The 18196-nt window shown below is 42.7% G+C and overlaps 1 protein-coding gene across 2 annotated transcripts; it reads left to right on the forward strand.

Annotated features, from left to right (window-relative positions):
• The first annotated feature begins 503 nt into the window (after positions 1–503).
• On the forward strand, positions 504–17483 carry LOC148517804 (serine protease 33-like). Of its 2 annotated transcripts, none has more exons than XM_088478167.1 (5): positions 504–689; positions 5865–6075; positions 7451–7722; positions 13858–14027; positions 15542–17483. In XM_088478167.1, exons 1-5 carry the CDS (start codon positions 632–634, stop codon positions 15773–15775), a joined length of 945 nt encoding a protein of 314 aa, XP_088334293.1. In that variant the 5' UTR covers positions 504–631; the 3' UTR covers positions 15776–17483. The 2 variants fall into 2 exon arrangements, with proteins under 2 accessions (XP_088334293.1, XP_088334294.1); XM_088478168.1 differs by lacking the exon at positions 504–689 and adding an exon at positions 1607–1649.
• Positions 17484–18196: the final 713 nt, after the last annotated feature.

Genomic DNA, 18196 nt, shown 5'->3' on the forward strand with positions numbered 1-18196 from the left:
GCCTGAGTTACACTGTGCTGCGTCCCGATGGTGTTCCCGCAGAGTTGCAGTATGAGTTCAGATGCATGCACCAAAAAGTGTACTAGAAATGTGTTGGGTGGTTACAGAGGGTTGGCTATAAAGACACTGAATTGCTCATATTGGCCTAGCAGCGGCCTGGTGAAAGGTCTAATGGTACGACCGATGGTGGCGTCAAAAGACGCACAAAGCATGTTTGCAGGGTCTGTAGAAATTTGGAAAACACAGATGTACACCAGAAAAGGTCATTGAAGCGGCATTAGCCTAAAGACGCAACTGCAGCAAAAGACGCAAGGACAGCTGCAACTGTGTCCAACTCAGAATCGGGACCCATTAGGGCTGCTTCTCTAAATTTCCTGGGCTGGCTTTCCATCCCAATCCACCCCTGCATCAGAGTGAAACCTATATGTGTCCACATGACTGTCTTTCATTCCTAGAGGTTTCTGTGTAATCAGTAATGACAACAGGCGCCTGGCTGCAAGACAGGTTTCTCCACATTTACTAGTGTGAGTGATACTGCAGTGGGTCAGACTGTGAGAGAGATCATACCTCACTTGTGTGAGACACCCCGAAGCCATCAGTCATTGGGATTATTCCTTACACCAGGACATTAATGAGAGTAACTATAATGAAGAACAGCTATCATTTCATGAGTTTCCTACTGGTGTCTGGTAAGTGGCTTATACTGTATACTGTACATAGGGGGAACCTGGCAATGTCTTCTCATTATGATAAGTATACAACATCCCTCCTTCACCCAGTTAAAAATTAATCTCTGGTCCTTTGACTTCCCACATAATGTAGGATTGCAGTCACTTTTCTCATCAATTAATAAGCTCGACACACGCTCCTGCAATAATACATGTGGGAAGTCCAGGGGCAGATTGAAGTCTGGAATAGTGTAAGCAAAGTTTTGAGAATTACACAAGTATTGGTTTTCACAAAGTCTGCTGCTTCAGTGTTTTTAGACCTTTTTGTTACTATGGTATACTGAAGTAACATACAGCATATCATAAGTGTCACAGGCTTTTATTAACAATTACATTAAGTTTATGCAAATAGTCAATATTTGCAGTGTTGACCCTTCTTTTACAAGACCTCTGCAATTCGCCCTGGCATGCTGTCAATCAACTTCTGGGCCACATACTGACTGATGGCCGCCCATTCTTGCCTAATCAATGCTTGGAGTTTGTCAGAATTTGTGGGTTTTTGTTTGTCCACCCGCCTCTCGAGGATTGACCACAAGTTCTCAATGGGATTAAGGTCTGGGGAGTTTCCTCGCCATGGATCCAAAATTTTGATGTTTTGTTCCCCGAGCCATTTAGTTATCACTATTGCCTTATGGCAAGGTGCTCCATCATGCTGGAAAAGGCATTGTTCCTCACCAAACTGTTCTTGTATGTTTGGGAGAAGATGCTCTTGGAAGATGTTTTGGTACCATTCTTTATTCTGTGTTATAAGGCAAAATTATGAGTGATTCCACTCCCTTGGCTGAGAAGCAACCCCACACATGAATGGTCTCAGGATGCTTTACTGTTGCACTGTTATACCAGAGTAACTATACACTGTTACATTAAGAGTAACTATAATGAGGGATATCTGTTATTTCATGAGCTTCCTACTGGTGTCTGGTAAGTGGTTTATATACTGTACATAGGAGGAACCCAGCAATGTCTGCTCATTATGTCACCATATAGCTTTATACAATGCTATGTTAATATAAAAACCGAATCTGTTTGTTCCATTATATATATGCTTGCCATATCATCCCTTTTAATACTGGACATGTGAATAAAGGCCCCCATACATCAGGGACGGATCACCACAATGTGGCGATCCTGCAACCTGGCATTGCAGGGTCGTAGAAATCCAACATGTTAGATTTCACAGATATGCCGACCACGATCAAAAAATGATGGTGATTGGCACATCGGTGACATTTAACATGTAAAATGTAATCGATCCTGAGACGGACCGCGGAACATCGATGGCGTTTCCGATCCCATTGTGGCGATCCGTCTCAGATGTATGGGGGCCTTTACACAGGTTCTGTGGCTGATTAACACCAGGTGAAATGGAGACTTGAAGTCAGTCATAGAATCTGTGTAATTCATATGTGTCCTGAATTACAGGGATGATATGGCAAGCCTAATTATATATCACCATCTTCACAATACCACCCTTGCTATAATGCCAGTATTCTGAAGAGTTTTAAGTGCACAACTCCAAATTATTAATAATATATAAATGCAATAAAATTTTGCAATCAATAGAGGTTTTTAGCATAATCTTGGCCAAGGTTATGGGCCTACCCACCATATCCAGGTAACCTCTGTAGGGTAGGTCCCTAACATACTACGATTCAAATCCAGAGCACAAGACACCACCAAAATAGCCCATCTAAGCCGCCCCTGGGCACCGCCATAGTAAGAAAAGTGCAGTGTGAAAGCGATAGTTAGGATCAGCTACTGCTGCATATAAAGAATGAAAATAAAAAGTGAGGTACATATGGCAGGGTTTTGTAAATCAACTGATTAGTAAATATGGAACTCATTCAGACCTGCTCGCTTAGATGCATACTCTTGCTGCTGCCGATGGTATGCATTGTGCGCATGTGTATGCATCGCAGAGCGCATACCTTAGCGAAAGTTCACAATGCATTCGCTCACTGCAAGTTCAAATGAGGCCTATGTTACAGTGTATCAGAGGGAGCTGGATATAAATGAGGCCTATGTTACAGTGTATCAGAGGGAGTTGGATATAAATGAGGCCTATGTTACAGTGTATCAGAGGGAGTTGGATATAAATGAGGCCTATGTTACAGTGTATCAGAGGGAGTTGGATATAAATGAGGCCTATGTTACAGTGTATCAGAGGGAGTTGGATATAAATGAGGCCTATGTTACAGTGTATCAGGGGGAGTTGGATATAAATGAGGCCTATGTTACAGTGTATCAGGGGGAGTTGGATATAAATGAGGCCTATGTTACAGTGTATCAGAGGGAGTTGGATATAAATGAGGCCTATGTTACAGTGTATCAGGGGGAGTTGGATACAAATGAGGCCTATGTTACAGTGTATCAGAGGGAGCTGGATATAAATGAGGCCTATGTTACAGTGTATCAGAGGGAGCTGGATATAAATGAGGCCTATGTTACAGTGTATCAGAGGGAGTTAGATATAAATGAGGCCTATGTTACAGTGTATCAGAGGGAGTTGGATATAAATGAGGCCTATGTTACAGTGTATCAGAGGGAGTTGGATATAAATGAGGCCTATGTTACAGTGTATCAGAGGGAGCTGGATACATCTCCCCCTATGTGAAAGACTCAATACCTTCTACCTGCTCTCACCCGCATCCGAATACTTCTAGCAAATACAATATTACCCTACCTCAGTATGGGACAGCACCATGGAAGCTGTGCAGCACCTGCCTTTTATAGAACAGAGCTCAGCGACAGTCGCCAGCAGTAAGATCTACAATGCTATTAGGTGCCGTCTTTTCTCCTCAGACACCTCCTGCTGCATTAGCATATTGTCACATGATCGCTGCTGCACCAAGGTACATTACCGCCATTACTCGCAGTGACTATTTACCCGCAGTGTGATTGACTGTCAGGGAGCATTTGGTGAAGGTAACTGGGGAGCGGGGGCAAAAATGCAGGCGTGTCATGACCGTTTTGCGCTTGGATTTGCAAAGGCGCCAGTGAGTGTTTTAATACAAATTTAGGCATCTGCGATATTGCTTCTTTTCGCACAGCTGCTGCGAACAGATTCTCAGCTGCGTTGGCATTAGCGCACATCTCTGAATCAGGCCCATGGTCACCGGGATCACTCAGGAACAAAGTATTAATTAGGTAACAGATTATAACATGAATCATTGATAATGGGCCTGATTCAGCACGGAACGCAAGTCTATATATGCACGCACCCGGCCGCTGCGACAATATGCCAATAAACTCATTTGCACTGCTGCCGCAGCACTATGTAGTCGGATGCCCAGAGCTACGCAATGCCGCCCCCTTACCATTACTCTCTTGAGTAGAAGTCGGCAAGATAGCTATAACACCGGTAACATCGAGAACCATCGGACCCATACGCAGAATAGAGGTAGACCGAGCCTTGCGCAGGATTTGACCAACATCCTGCACGCAGTGAGACCTCACACTGCATAGGGCCTCACAATGGCTAATTTATGCGCGCCCCTGCAGTGGCATTCAAATGGACTGGCACACCCGCAAACGGCACTTCCTGTCGATCTGGCACGGGTCTGCTTGCTCACTGCAATTGCTTTCCAGATGCATTTTACATATTTGCCAGTGAAGATTATTTTCTATGCTCGATTTTACCAATGTAGCAAAAGTGGGGATATCCCCTCGCTTTCTGTATTTGTTGGGGGAAAAAAAAAAACAGCTTTAGGAGACAAAAAAACAGTATTAGGAGCCAAATTTAAGACATTTGTTTTAATGGATATGGTGGATTGAAAGCGGTTCATATTGTGCCACTGCCTCGCACTCCTAGACACGCTTCTAATTTCTGCAGGTATCCGCTGAGAGCGGAAAGTGGGATCACACCTACAGTACATAGGTAAAGAAGTATTGGTACAATAAGACAGTGTTCTGCACTATGGATCTAGTATTCTTTGCAAAAGAGATCATCCGCCATATCAAGACCACTGTTATATTGACAACTGGACTTGATAGCCAAATTCTAAGGCCGGGTACACATCAGAACGATGTGTGTCCCAGCAGACGCAATGCCCAATGGAAGGTTATATCAGGCAGCTGTACACACATCACAATCTGGTGTAAAACCATGCGATATACCCTTCCATCCTGCCAGGGCCCGGATTGAGGGCCACATGGGCCTGGAGCTGAAAATTATGAGAAGCAGAGGAAGAGTGGCCATTACTGTGTAAATGTGGCCAGTGCCATGTGGCATATACACCCCCTATACTATCAGCCCCAATGTCCCCCTAAATATGTAAAAGAAAAAAAAAAAAGCTTAATTTTGTGAGGCAACAATTTTACTACTTATGATTTATGGTTGACCTTGTGGACAGCAGATGGCCAGTCAACATTATGCTGTCATGATGATGGGCCTATATTTATGTGGAGGCCTGGAGCTGTAGCTCCATCCGCCCCATTGTTAATCTGGCCCTGCATCCTGCATTCACCTGCATGCAGTCATCAGCAACGTTGTTCCATCTAACGTGCAGCACATAAGATGGGATGACATCGCTGATTGCGCACGTGAATGCGCATTTTACCATACACACTGATAGATATTGAGATATATCATTCCGATCCGCATTGGAATGATATATAATCCAATATATCGCCTAAGAATTCTCTGAAAAACAATTTTATTTTAAACAAAAACATATAATGCTGCAACTAAACTAAAGGTGCAATGCACACGGTCAGATGTGTCAGATGAACGATTTTACCAACGATTTGAACGATTTTCATAACGATTTGAACGACTGAACGATTTTTGGCAGCATTAAAATGACTGAAATCAACCAAAACTGACTGCAAACACATCAGATGTCAGATATCGTTATCTCACAATCGGGAACGTGCATCGTTCATCATTCATCGTTAAAGGCTCCACATGTCAGATTTGTCAGACTTCCCTTCAGATGTGAACGATTTTTAAAATCATTATCATTCAGATCTGAAGAAAAATCTGACCATGTGTATGCACCATAAGACCTGCACATAATGAATACAGTATATCTAATGATTTAATGTGTACTGAATTCTGGAACATGTCTAAAAATGGGATATTAGATAGGAACTGTAGTTGACATTACACTCATTTAATAATTTACTATATTTTAGTATATCCGCCTGCTGTATTTTCCAACTTCACGACTCCGGCCCAGCCAGCCTGTGGAAATCCAGTGATCACCAGTCGGATAGTTGGCGGTACAGATGCTACTGAAGGAGCGTGGCCCTGGCAGATCAGCCTGCGGTACCAAGATTCCCATATTTGTGGTGGGTCCCTGATCTCCAACCAGTGGATACTGACGGCTGCACACTGCTTTGAATGGTAAGCTGCACCCTTGGTATGTACAAGCGATTACATTGATTCCCAGGATACCAGTGGCATTCCCTCAGAGTCAGTCCTGTATCTCCTGGGCCCTGATTTCTAATCTCAACCCTCAGCTGTTCTGATCTTCACTATATACAGTGTATTTTGGATACTAAATGACAAAAGGCAAAACTCTTCCAGCAGAACATCACCCACCTTGCTGAAGGTCTTCCTGCCAGTTCCTCTTGGATGTCCTATCCACCTACACTCATTCTTTCTAACACTGTGATAGGACTCTTTCCAGAAGTCATCAGAAGCTACGTACCTGACAACATGATAATAAATCCATCAACTCAAGACCACTGCCTGGGTGTCATCCTTTACTTGTGTCTGTACAGGTCTCCCACCATCTGTGCTGGCTGCCATTTTGTAATGGATGTTATCTCGTCACCTCATGCTCAGTCTTTCAAAAACCGTTAATATTTTTAGGGGCCAATAGTAGTTACCGACTTGACATCTTTATTTCTGTTGACAGTAAGCCCTACCCCTCATGGTCGCTGCCTAGGTGTTGTCATTTACTGTGAACGGTCCCTTGTTACCCATTTCCAATCTCTATCCAAATTATAGAAACATGTATAGAATAGGCACATAATTTACACAAAACATTGTTAGACTTCAAGCCGTGCTCCGGTATCTCTAAACACTTGCAAATCCCTTCTTGCCGATGTTCTCCTAACCAGGCTTTCACCAATATGGAATGCAGTGATCGGTCTAATTTTCCTTACAAAGGGGACAATGCAGGATAATTTGCATTGTTTTTTTTTTCTAATTGAATATTTTCTGCTGCGCATGTCCACCAAAAACTCTTACACATCCACCCCTAGGGTGACTGGGATGCATTTTGCACCTAAGACTCCCAACACTTAGGGCGCAGTGAGTCAAATTTTGCGCTAAAATCCTGAAAACTGCATCCCTTTAAGATTCTCTATACAGTATGTCCCTTTAGGTTTCTATGGACCTTAATCTGGCTAAATATATCAAGCTTGGCTCCCACGTCCAATGCCACCTCTAGAAGGCATTAGCCATTGTAGCCCATCTGTGCATTACATTGGCAGGATCAGAAACCTGGCAGAAACTACATTGCCAGGACAGCTGGATATCGGGGAACTGTTCCAGCAAGATTTGCATGATGTATTCTAGTGGACACAAGTCTTGGTAAGGTCACGATGATAAGGGGATATGATCCCAATAAAATGTCAAACATTGGCCCTTAAGAGCTGTTTCTCTTACAATTGTTTGACTTATGAGGCAAAACACACAGTGATGGGGACCACTGAGTACTGTAAATGTCTTCTGAAGTTTTTTTTTTCCATAATTTTGTTTTGTCATTTAGGTCTAAAAGTCCTTCAGACTACACAGTTGTCCTGGGCGAATACCAGCTGCAGGTTACCAGTCCTCACCAGATTGTATCCAGTGTGCAGAATATAATGGTTAACTCCCAGTACAACGATACCGTATCCAATGGAGACATCGCTCTGATTGAATTGTCCAGTCCTATTACATATACCGAGTTCATCCTTCCCGTGTGCGTGCCTCAAGACTCCATGAGCTTCCCTTCTGGGATGAACTGCTGGGTGACTGGATGGGGTAACACAGGATATGGCGGTAAGGATACTCAAAGTAAGGTATACATGTATTTTAGTAACTGTTTAGGAGAGATGAAAATAAAATGTTCAAACTGGTCCTTGGAACTGATACTCCTAATTTGCTTGAGGCATAAGGCCAGAACTGAAGGGCTGCATCGCTGATACTTCTCATCTCTGCTAACAAAAATGTTTTGCACTAAGATGTCATTAATGTGAAATATCAGCAAAACTTTGCCTATTTCCACAATGTTAGTTTCCTCTGATGATAAATTAGCACCTCATCAAATAGCACTAAACAGGTTTACCAAGTGTGTTGGGGTTTTATATATAATGAAACTGCTGACAGATGATATCTTATTGCATTAGTTCCATTATAGTTTTCTATGGCTGCCCATAGTTACATAGCTGGGGTGACCAGTAGGGATGGGGGTCATTACAGTCATGAAGATCCTGTGGGGGATGTAGTCAAAGTGTATACAGTCAAAGCTAAGACAACCAAAATGTCAACGTAAATGTAGCATCCATGAGTCTTTTCAACACAAGAAAGCCATTGGTCTGTACTCTTACAGGGTCCTGCCATGAATGTGACCGGGTCACTTGCGTGCCCGGCCAAACGGAGGTGTTCCAGTCGGAATGCTTGCCGTTTGGGGGCGGCCCCACTGACATCATTGCTGATGTCAGTGGGGAACTTCCTGCTCAAACAGAACAGGAAGCTCCCTGGGGCTTACGAGTGCCCAGACCCTACCCTAGGGTCTGGTCGTAAGCCACGATGGTCGCGATGGTCTTGACCATCACGACCATCACCCATGTCGGTCGTTAGAGCAGTGGGTGGTAACCCACAGCTTAACTATCAACAAGGAGGCGGCCATTCAGGATGCAAGCGGCCGCCCTGATTCAGAGCGACCGCTTGCATCTAACGACCGCCTCTGAATGAGGCCCTGAGTGTGGTATCTTAGAGATCGGAGTTAGTTACTGATATTGGAGAGCAGTTAAATTTTTTTCTTAACTTTAGCTATTTGACTGCTCCACTAGCTATCAAAGACATCCAAGACCACAACTTTTAGCAGCGTTTGAGCTGCCGCTCATCAAGTGTGGCTGTGTCGTTTTATTATGACATTATTTCTGCCAACATTTTAAAAGTGTCTACCTTTTGTTTGCCGACCTTATGAATCGTCTATAATTTTTTTATGTTGAATGTTGACTTTGTTGACATTTCAACCTTTCTATATATTAATTGTCTACAATATGCCCTTGTCTACCTTATGTCTATGTGAACATTTTGACTGTCTACATATTGCCTGTACTTGTCGACATTTTGGTTGTCAAAATAATGAGCCTGCTGACATTATGGTGTCTATATTTTGACTAAGTAATATACCACATATTGTATGTGGGATGTTTTTATACATTCTGAGTTACTACACATACTGTATCAGTGACAATAAGATGTAATGGAGTGAAGATACACAGCATCAGTTTTAGATGATGATGATGATAATAATAATAATAATAATAATAATGTTATTTATATAGCACATTTCTTCTAATAGGAATCAAAGTGCTTTACATTTGCCTTTACAGCACAAAATATAAAACAAGCTTAACAAGTGACATTATAGAAATGCTGGGTGAACAGGCAAGTCTTGAGTCTATTTTTTATATGATTATATAAACAGACAGCAGTCTATTAATAAAAGATACCTAACAATGTATAACAGATATATATTGCTAACAGATAAAGTTTATATATATAAAATATATACTTGGCTCATGTTTAGTTACAATGCATAATCCTGGACACCATCCATCCATATTGGCTCCTGTCACAAAGGCCAGCTAGAGGGGCTAACTGTCACATCAATGTTCCTTTTATCATTTTGAAATTAGTTGATGTGCCTCCCCACAACACATACATTAATACTCTAGTTTTATTAGCAGCAGGGGGCAGTATTGACTCAATTATGAACAATACATATTGTTTACCTAAGTGAAATGTCAAATTCACCAGCTGGTGTCTTGTTAGTTGTTATTTATTATTAAAACTTCCTTATTTACCTACTTACCCCAATAACAACTTATCTGTGCAGGGCACATAGTGACATGCACAGATAAGTTGTTATTGGGGTAAGTAGGTAAATATCCTTGTTTTAAAAACATAACCATCTGCAAAGCTTACTTCTACACATGAATGTGGGAAAAGGATCACACAACATTGACTTTACAGGTGACACCGCATCCCCTTCCCCACTATTTGCCACTGTTAGTTTTCATTCTGAAATAACAATTACTAAAAGTTGATTAATTCATTAAAAATGTATCTAAATCTATCAACATCGATGTTCTGTTTCAGGGGCTAAAACAAACATTTACTAACAGGTGATTTTATGATATCTATTTTAAATTGTTAGTTAATGTGTGATTTAGCCCCTGAAACATCAGGTTGATGATGAACGATTTAGATTGATTTATAATTGATTAAAATCGACCTGCAGTAAGTTTTCCCCTTGGAATCTTGTCCCACCTCTCCCAAATCTGCTCTTGCCCATGAGAGAGGCACTTTAAAGGATGTAATTTAATAATTTAACTAGAAAAGCTAATAATGGGATTATGCGGCATACTTGTTAAAGATAAATTGTGGGGATCCCTAATCATAGTGCCCCATTGGGCAACTCTCATGCATTTGTTTGCTGACATATCCTCATGATCCCTCTCCGCATGCCCCCACTGACGCAGGCATTGGCCAGCAGCTGAGCATGCACAGTGTGAACCAGGAAGCAGGAAGCGGGGTGATAGTGTAAGCTCTCACTCAGTGGCATCACAAGCGGTGTGCGGGCCGCACCCAGGTGTCACCCGCCGAGGGGTGTCACAAAGGTGCAGGCTGACACTCTCCCACAGTGGCAGGAGCCGGGTGCTACACTGTAGTCAGCACCCCCTTTTCCTCCCCCCCTCCAGTAATATAAAAGATGGGACCACGGAGGATCGGGCCATGAGGCCACGCTCTTCCTGCAAGGCCACGCCCATTTGCATGAGGCCACGCCCCCTCATTCAAAACGTCCCTCCCCGTACAGGGTGACACCGCAGGGAGGGTCACCTCTGCTCTCACGCTGTTCCAGCTGTTTGCCAGGATGGGCTCTTATTGGAGAGAATATTGCTACATTTGAGTGAAATTTTTCATTTTGCAAATTTAAATAATCACATACATATCCACACAAAAAATGCAGAATGTGATAAATATGGCCCTATGAGAGAGGAAAAGAGCCCCATTTCAGTGGCACACACAGGGAAGGTTTCTGAGTACCTAATAACCCCCCACAGACACATACCAGACTGATTCATGATGCGGCCTTGCCAGTTTTTATTTTGTAAGATAAAGAGCTTTGTCTCCATCACATCTGGCTGCTGCTGCACTGCCCTCAGAGCTCCTAACGGCCTGTATTCATAGCAATAGAGATGGCCAAATGTCCAGGAGAGCTGCTGCTGGGATCTGGGTTTGTGTGTGTTAATATGTATGTGCAGTGCTATTTTGGAACCCTTGGAAGGGGAAGGGGGCAGAGGTGGGGGCGGAGCCACAGTGGGGGTTGGGCATCAATTGGTGCATAACCAATTTTTTTTTTTTAATTGTTAAAGTTTGGGTTGTGCGGTTGGGTGTTATAACATGTCAATCTATCATATAAGTATATATAACTACAAATACAGAAATATAGGAAAGAAAACTGCTGTAAATTCACACACGCGGAAAACCAGAATCCGTACTAAATGTATAGGGAAAGTCACATTAAGCCACAGCAATACATATAGAAGAAAAGCAAGATCCATATTCATATTGAAAAAGTCAGATCCACTTAAAATGCATTGAAAAAGCCAGATCCACATAAAATACTTAGAAAAAGCCAGATCCACATAAAAAAAACATTGAAAAAGCCAGATCCACATAACATACTGTGAAAAAGTCAGTTCCACATAAAATAGGTATTATGGCAATATAAGCACCACCATGACACTTGTACAGTTCATATGAGAAAGCCTTCACTGGCGAAAACTGGCAAATATTACTGCCATCAGGGTTTTTGCCAGCGATAGCAGAGTTAAAAAATTAAGAAAATTAAATCAGAATATTTTGCTTACCTGCCATGCTCAGGTTCTCCACGTTGCTTCTGACCATTGGCCAGCAGGACTACATTGCCTTCAAAGGGGGTGGCTGGAAGAGGAAAAGTGGTTTGTGAAGGATACTGGGGAAAAGTGGGTGGTGGGGGCACAAGGGAAAGGTGGGTGGTGGGGGAAATATATTGGAGACCAATGATGTCTGGATATGTGGATATGAGAGGGCTGCAACTGGGGTAGTCACAGGACAGGGAAGATTGAACCTGGGGATGCAGGGCAGGGCAGGGAGGGCTAGACCAAGGGGGTATGCAGGGCAGGGAGGGCTGGACCTATTCGGGCAAAGGGACGCATAGACATGGTGGGGGGTGGCACAGGGCAGGGAATTCTGGATCTTAATGTGTGGCACAGGACAGGCAAGGCTGAATGTGAAGAGGCACAGGGCAGGGAATGCAGAACTAGGGAGGCACATGGCAGGGAAAGGTGGATTGGGAGGCCATATGGCAGGGAACGCTGGACTGGGGGGGGCACATGGCATGGAACACTGGACTGGGAGGGCACAGGGTGACTGGACCCAGGGGTCCACAGGGCAGGGAATGCTGGACTGGGGGTACACAGGGCAGGAGTGCTGGATTGGGGAGTACAGGGCATGGAGTGCTGGATTGGGGGGCACAGGGCAGAGAGTGCTGGATTGGGGGGCACAGGGCAAGAAATGCTGGACTAGGGGAGACACAGGGCTATGTATAAAATATGGAAGTGAAGGAGGGGGATTGGCGCCTGCCGCAAGATAGTTGCAGTCATGGACCAGGCAGCCATCCATTTACAGTAATAACAAAAGGGGCACTGCGGCTGGTGATCCATCCAGGGACACTAATAAGTTAATAACATTAAGAGACACTGACAGCTGCCGTGGCATTTTGAATATGGCGCGGCCATGAGCCAATCACAGCAGCCGCTCCTGATTGCCTGCCATGACCATGAGCTGTATTTGGGTCACGGCCGGCTCCATATTTGATATGGGTAGTGGATAGATTGATCCCCTTCCACAGATGCACACTGACTGCGGCGGCTGTCAGTGTCTCTTAATGTTGTTAGTTTCCTGGATGGATCCCCGGTGATTGCAGAGCTAGCAGGTGGGTTCCGGAACTCCGTCCCTGATGACGTAATTTTTTTAAATAGCTTCAGGAATGGTGTTTCGGTTTAAAATAGCCCTGTGTGTGTATGTATCATATATATTATATATATACACTGCAGGGGCACTCCAATACCAATAAAGTACTTTATAAAGTCAATATAATGAATACATTCATATGATTTATTTGCTGCAGAGAAGATGACTATCCCTTTAGAGGCTTAGTAGTTCCAGATTTTATCTTGAAAAGACAATCCTCTTAGCGGTCTTTATCCATACTTCAGATTATGACAAATTAGTCCATATAATGTGTTTGAGCTGGTTTCCGATTTTCCTTGAGGCACTAAAAAGACACCCTCATACCACAAAACACACAAAAAATCAGGCCAAAGGCCAACATTAATAGATATAAAAATTATTTTATTCAAATATAGCAATTTTGGAACAGAACGAATTGCTTACATGGTATTCAATAAATGTATTATGTTTTACAACTTGGGAATGTTCCCACAATATCAGATGGTGGATAAGTCTCAACAAAATGACCAACTCAACCACTTCTAAAACCCTACGTGTTTCGTCTCTGAGACTTCTTCAGGGGTATATGTCGTACTGGTGTGTACATATTCCAATTAATGGGTCACATGTAAAAATACACTTGAAGGTCCACCAATTCAGATAATGCAAGGACCTTCACTGTTCCAACTAGTGAAGAACTATCACAGATTTGTGGTCCACTGATCACAATATATAAAACCGCATTCACCTTCTTCAGTGTGACTTGTATCTCTGAGGACCAATGATGCAGCAACTAAGTATGATTCTGGTAACAGTCCATGGTGATATTACTGTACTTTTATCCTATGATTTACTTCAGGGATTGTCTCCATGTTGATTTATGAATTAGTAACTGTCTTTCTGCAGTGAGTCTGCCATATCCGGGGACTCTACAGGAAGTGATGGTGCCATTAATCAGCAACAGTGCATGTGACCAGATGTACCACATCAACTCTGGCCTCAGCTCCAGCACGCCAATAGTCCCTAGCGACCAGATCTGTGCCGGGTACCAGGCTGGACAGAAGGACTCCTGCCAGGTATGCCCTCTTCCCAGATAAGCTCTATCGATCCCTGATAATATGACCAATGATGGCATGAGGATTGTACAGCGTGGGGATACTTTCCACAGAGACCTCCAGATAAAGAACAGCTGCTTGTGTACGGAATGGCCAATTCTATGTTGACTCCAAGGCCGGATGTAATAGTATCCGATTTTGCAAATTGTTGTATGTAGCCAGTGGTGTAACAGGGCTCTATGACACCCTGTCTTCTTAACTCGTGACGTCATGATGTCACACCTAGGGGATGTGGCCACCCACTCCAATAAGAAGAGCACTGCTCCACAGGCTGCAGGGTGCTTGTCTGGAGCATCAATTGGACGCTCCAGGTGGTTCTGCAGTAGTGCTAATGGCTGCAGGGTTCCATTCAAGGCATCCTGCCAGCCACATGCGGGTGCTGTGGGGCAGTGACAGTGCTGGCCACTAAACATCTCTCACACACTCACACTCCTAGTTACGGCCCTGTATGTATTAGATCATGAACAGCCACAAAATCACCAGAAATCTGCCATTGTAAAAACTCTGTGTTGTATCCGTTTTTTTTTTTTTTTTTATATTGTTATAGTTAGAAGTCACTGCATGTAATAGGATACAGGTTTAATAATGGTAAAAAGTGCACCAAAAAAACTGAGAAACAATAGAGGTCCATGGGGCAGCAAGGTGCAAAGGAAAAGCGCGTGAGCCACCCCCAGAGAACTAGTAATCGGCACTCACTCTCAAAGCCTACAGACAAAACCAGGGGACAAAGAATGTGGGGTGCCCCGCAAAAAAACTGCTAGGCTTTTAAAAAGAATTGCACAGTAAAGCAGGAGGGGGGTTGGGGGGGCACGGCTTTAAGTATCCCTGCCATAATGGTCATCAGTTGCTCCTATATGATCAATATATTACTGAAGTCCCTAAGAGCGCTGTTGCATACACCCTATAGCATCTCGTGCACTGCAACCAGTTACTGTACATGGCTTATACTGCAGCGTTACATTAAAACAGCTAAGCACAAAATAACATTTCTCTACCACTTTTTTACATAGTAAAACTATCATGGGAACATGATGGGTAGTTACAGTGGATGCATTTATATAGCGATGTGCGGTTATGTTTTCCTGAAAAATGTACACGCCTGAACTTTGGGATTCCGAGTCTAATGAAGTCCAGTATCAGGTCTGCAGTAAATTCGGAAATCTGATTTAAAAATCAAATCCTTTGTTTGGATTGCATGTAAACAGGGCCAAGTTACATGATTTTAGCTGTTTTTACTGATTTTAAAGAAATCCAAAACCAAATCTGAATCAAAACATTTGAGGGTGGTTTTACCAAAACACGAAGGTCTGAGCACATCTCCAAGTTTATACCATACTAAACATGTGTTAAGCATCTTGTCATGGCTGTAATAATTGTATTGAAGACACCAAAGTCCAATGCTTTGGAATCGTGAGATTATTAAGTGTGTTCTCCAAGACATGTAAATAGCTGACGATTAGCATTTTACATTGCAGGGAGACTCTGGAGGACCCCTGGTCTGTGCCATTCAGGGGGTCTGGTATCAAGTTGGCGTTGTGAGCTGGGGAGACGAGTGTGCCTTGGCTAACCGGCCTGGAGTTTACACCTATGTTCCCAATTACTATAGCTGGATAGTCTCTGATGGAGCATTGAGGAACGTTCCGTCATCCGTTCCTGGCGTTGCCGCATCGGTGCTGCTGCTAGTCACCTGTTTGCTAGTGCACAGTTGATGCATCATTATTGTTTATATTACTGTTAACTTATTAATAATGTTTTGCAGACTTTTACAATTGGGAATAAACACTGCAATAAAATAAAACCTAAAAGACAAATCGGCACTAAGACTGCTCACAAGTCTATGTGACAACAGGCGTATTAGGTACATGAGGGTATGTGCCATGGATTTTGTATGGATTCAGTTGGATGTGCCAAGGGGAAACATACCTAGTGGGGCTGTGTGATCCAGTCACCCACCAATGTTGGTTTGGGGCTCAGATTGTTGTTTGCATATCCAAAGACAATAACTGTAGGTTTGAGTGAACTGTGAAGAGAGTGCTAATTGGGTACAAAAGCCAACTGTAGATCAGGGAACTTCATAAAACTTCTTGAAATTTGAGTTTGTAGGAAATGCTGGAAGATTTGGAGACTAAGAAGAAGCTACTTGTGTATGAAGGACAGAATCTACAATAGTGGGAGCAGCCTGAGAATGAGAGCAGGTAATTAGGGAGGACAAGAGGCGCAGATATCGGTGGGGGTAAAGGCATTTTAGTTGGAAGATGTTCTTAGAGAAAGAAAGAGACTTATGTTGATGTAGTTGGCTATGGGCTTTATATCGGCTTTATACCATATTTTTATGGGGGAAGTACAGCCGACCAGGTCTTGGGGCTGGTAGAAAGATTTTCAGTTTTTGAAAGATTGAGTTTGAGGTGGGGGCAGGAAAGCCAACCAAGGTCAAATAGCAGAAAAACAGTCACTAACTTGGCCGAGAGATAATATAGGACTACAGTATATTATACCCAACTGAGCTCTTATTTAGAGATATAAGATTAACCAGTTAAACCTCCGTGGGCTATTTCTTTTTATTGTGTATGTAAACTTTTAATAATTAAAGCTGCAATATTTTTTATATATTCAGTGATTTTTTTTCATTTTTAATTTGTACACCCCATGCTCTGTCTCTTGCCCTGTTTGACTGTTTTACAAGAAGGATGGACTATCTCACAAAGCTGTATGGATAGACAGCTATCATTCATTTAAGCCCCTAGGTTTCTTTTTTACAGAGATCGTATAGGACAATGTGCGTGATATCTGCATTTAAATAATACTAAAACACAATGGTCCTTACTAGTTTCCCAAGAGACATGGTTTAGAATACAGGTTCTCAAACTCGGTCCTCAGGACCCCAAACAGTGCCTGTTTTCCTGATCTTCTTACAGAATCACAAGTAAAATAATTAGCTCCATCAGTGGAACTTTTAAAATGTGTCAGCGAGTAATGAATACACCTGTGCACCTGCTGGGTGACCTGGAAAACGTGACCTTTGTGGGGTCCTGAGGACCGAGTTTGGGAACCTCTGGTTTAGATTGTGAGGAGCTGAGAGCATAGAATGTGGAATTTCAGCTGATGGAAAAAGTCAAGATGGCCACAGTACTAGACAGGGTAATTCAACTTTCATTTTATTTCATTGGATAAATGACTGATAAAGGTTAGGCTCCAAGATGATGGAGATTATTCTCCTGGTATCTTAATGTTTGATGCCATGTTGGGGTGAGGTCCTTGGTTTTAAGTAATGAAAAATCTCAGCTGTTACATAGCTCTGAAGTTTTACCCAATGGGTCCAAAATATTTCACCTTACACCTGTACACCGCGAGCTGTAACTTCAGTTTATTGCAAATTATGGTATTTCTCTTTTTTTTTTTTTTTTTACATCTGTGTTTATTTTATGAGAAAACTTTCAATAAAAGTGTTAATGGAAGTACATCAGTGTATTTCTGAAAGAGGAGATATTTATCTATCTTCTCAGACTATGAGAAATAAAGACATTTTGATATTGTCATGTGAGCTAGTAAGCTGCACCTGTGTGTCCATCCACTTATTACAGGTTCTTCATATGGCAAATGCAAGAGAAGGACACAAGGATTAGGTGGGGAATGTATCAGACCTTGCAGAGAGGACAGAGGAGGAGTTCCCCATAGCTATCATTTTGTAGAATGTACTTTATAAATGATCACTAGAAGCTGATTGTTTCAGGCAACTTCCTCATGTGTCCTATTTTAAAGTTTGATACATCTCCCGCAGAAGTCTCTGTACATACAGCATGTATGCTAACATCTCCTTGTCTCATCTGTATTCCTGTATAAGGTGCTGGTTGTCAAAACCATTGATCATCGGCTGCATTGACCAATCATTCCAAAATGGCAATAACGGTAAATGCTGTATCTGGCTTGTTTATCATTTTCTCACATTTTAAATCAATCTGTTTTGATTATTTAAATACTCTTTTCATATTGTCAGGCTCCGCTAGACCCAGGGTCTGGCAGCCATTTATAGAGGCCAGGAGACCCTGCTGCTGGCTTCTCCAGACTCTGAGGGGCTCTTCTGTTGGTTTGCACATTGCAGACTATAGGAGACGGCCTATGGCTTTGCAGGG

Source organism: Taudactylus pleione, unplaced genomic scaffold, assembly GCF_031769625.1.
Source record: "Taudactylus pleione unplaced genomic scaffold, aTauple2 ptg000209l, whole genome shotgun sequence".
Taxonomy (NCBI): Eukaryota; Metazoa; Chordata; class Amphibia; order Anura; family Myobatrachidae; genus Taudactylus; species Taudactylus pleione.

Excerpts from the sequence above, each read along its gene's own strand:
- LOC148517804 (XM_088478167.1), top strand. The coding sequence starts at position 632 with ATGAGAGTAACTATAATGAAGAACAGCTATCATTTCATGAGTTTCCTA. Across the intron at positions 690-5,864 it reads GAGTTTCCTACTGGTGTCTG|TATATCCGCCTGCTGTATTT; the intron begins GTAAGTGGCTTA and ends ACTATATTTTAG. Across the intron at positions 7,723-13,857 it reads GGGTAACACAGGATATGGCG|TGAGTCTGCCATATCCGGGG; the intron begins GTAAGGATACTC and ends GTCTTTCTGCAG.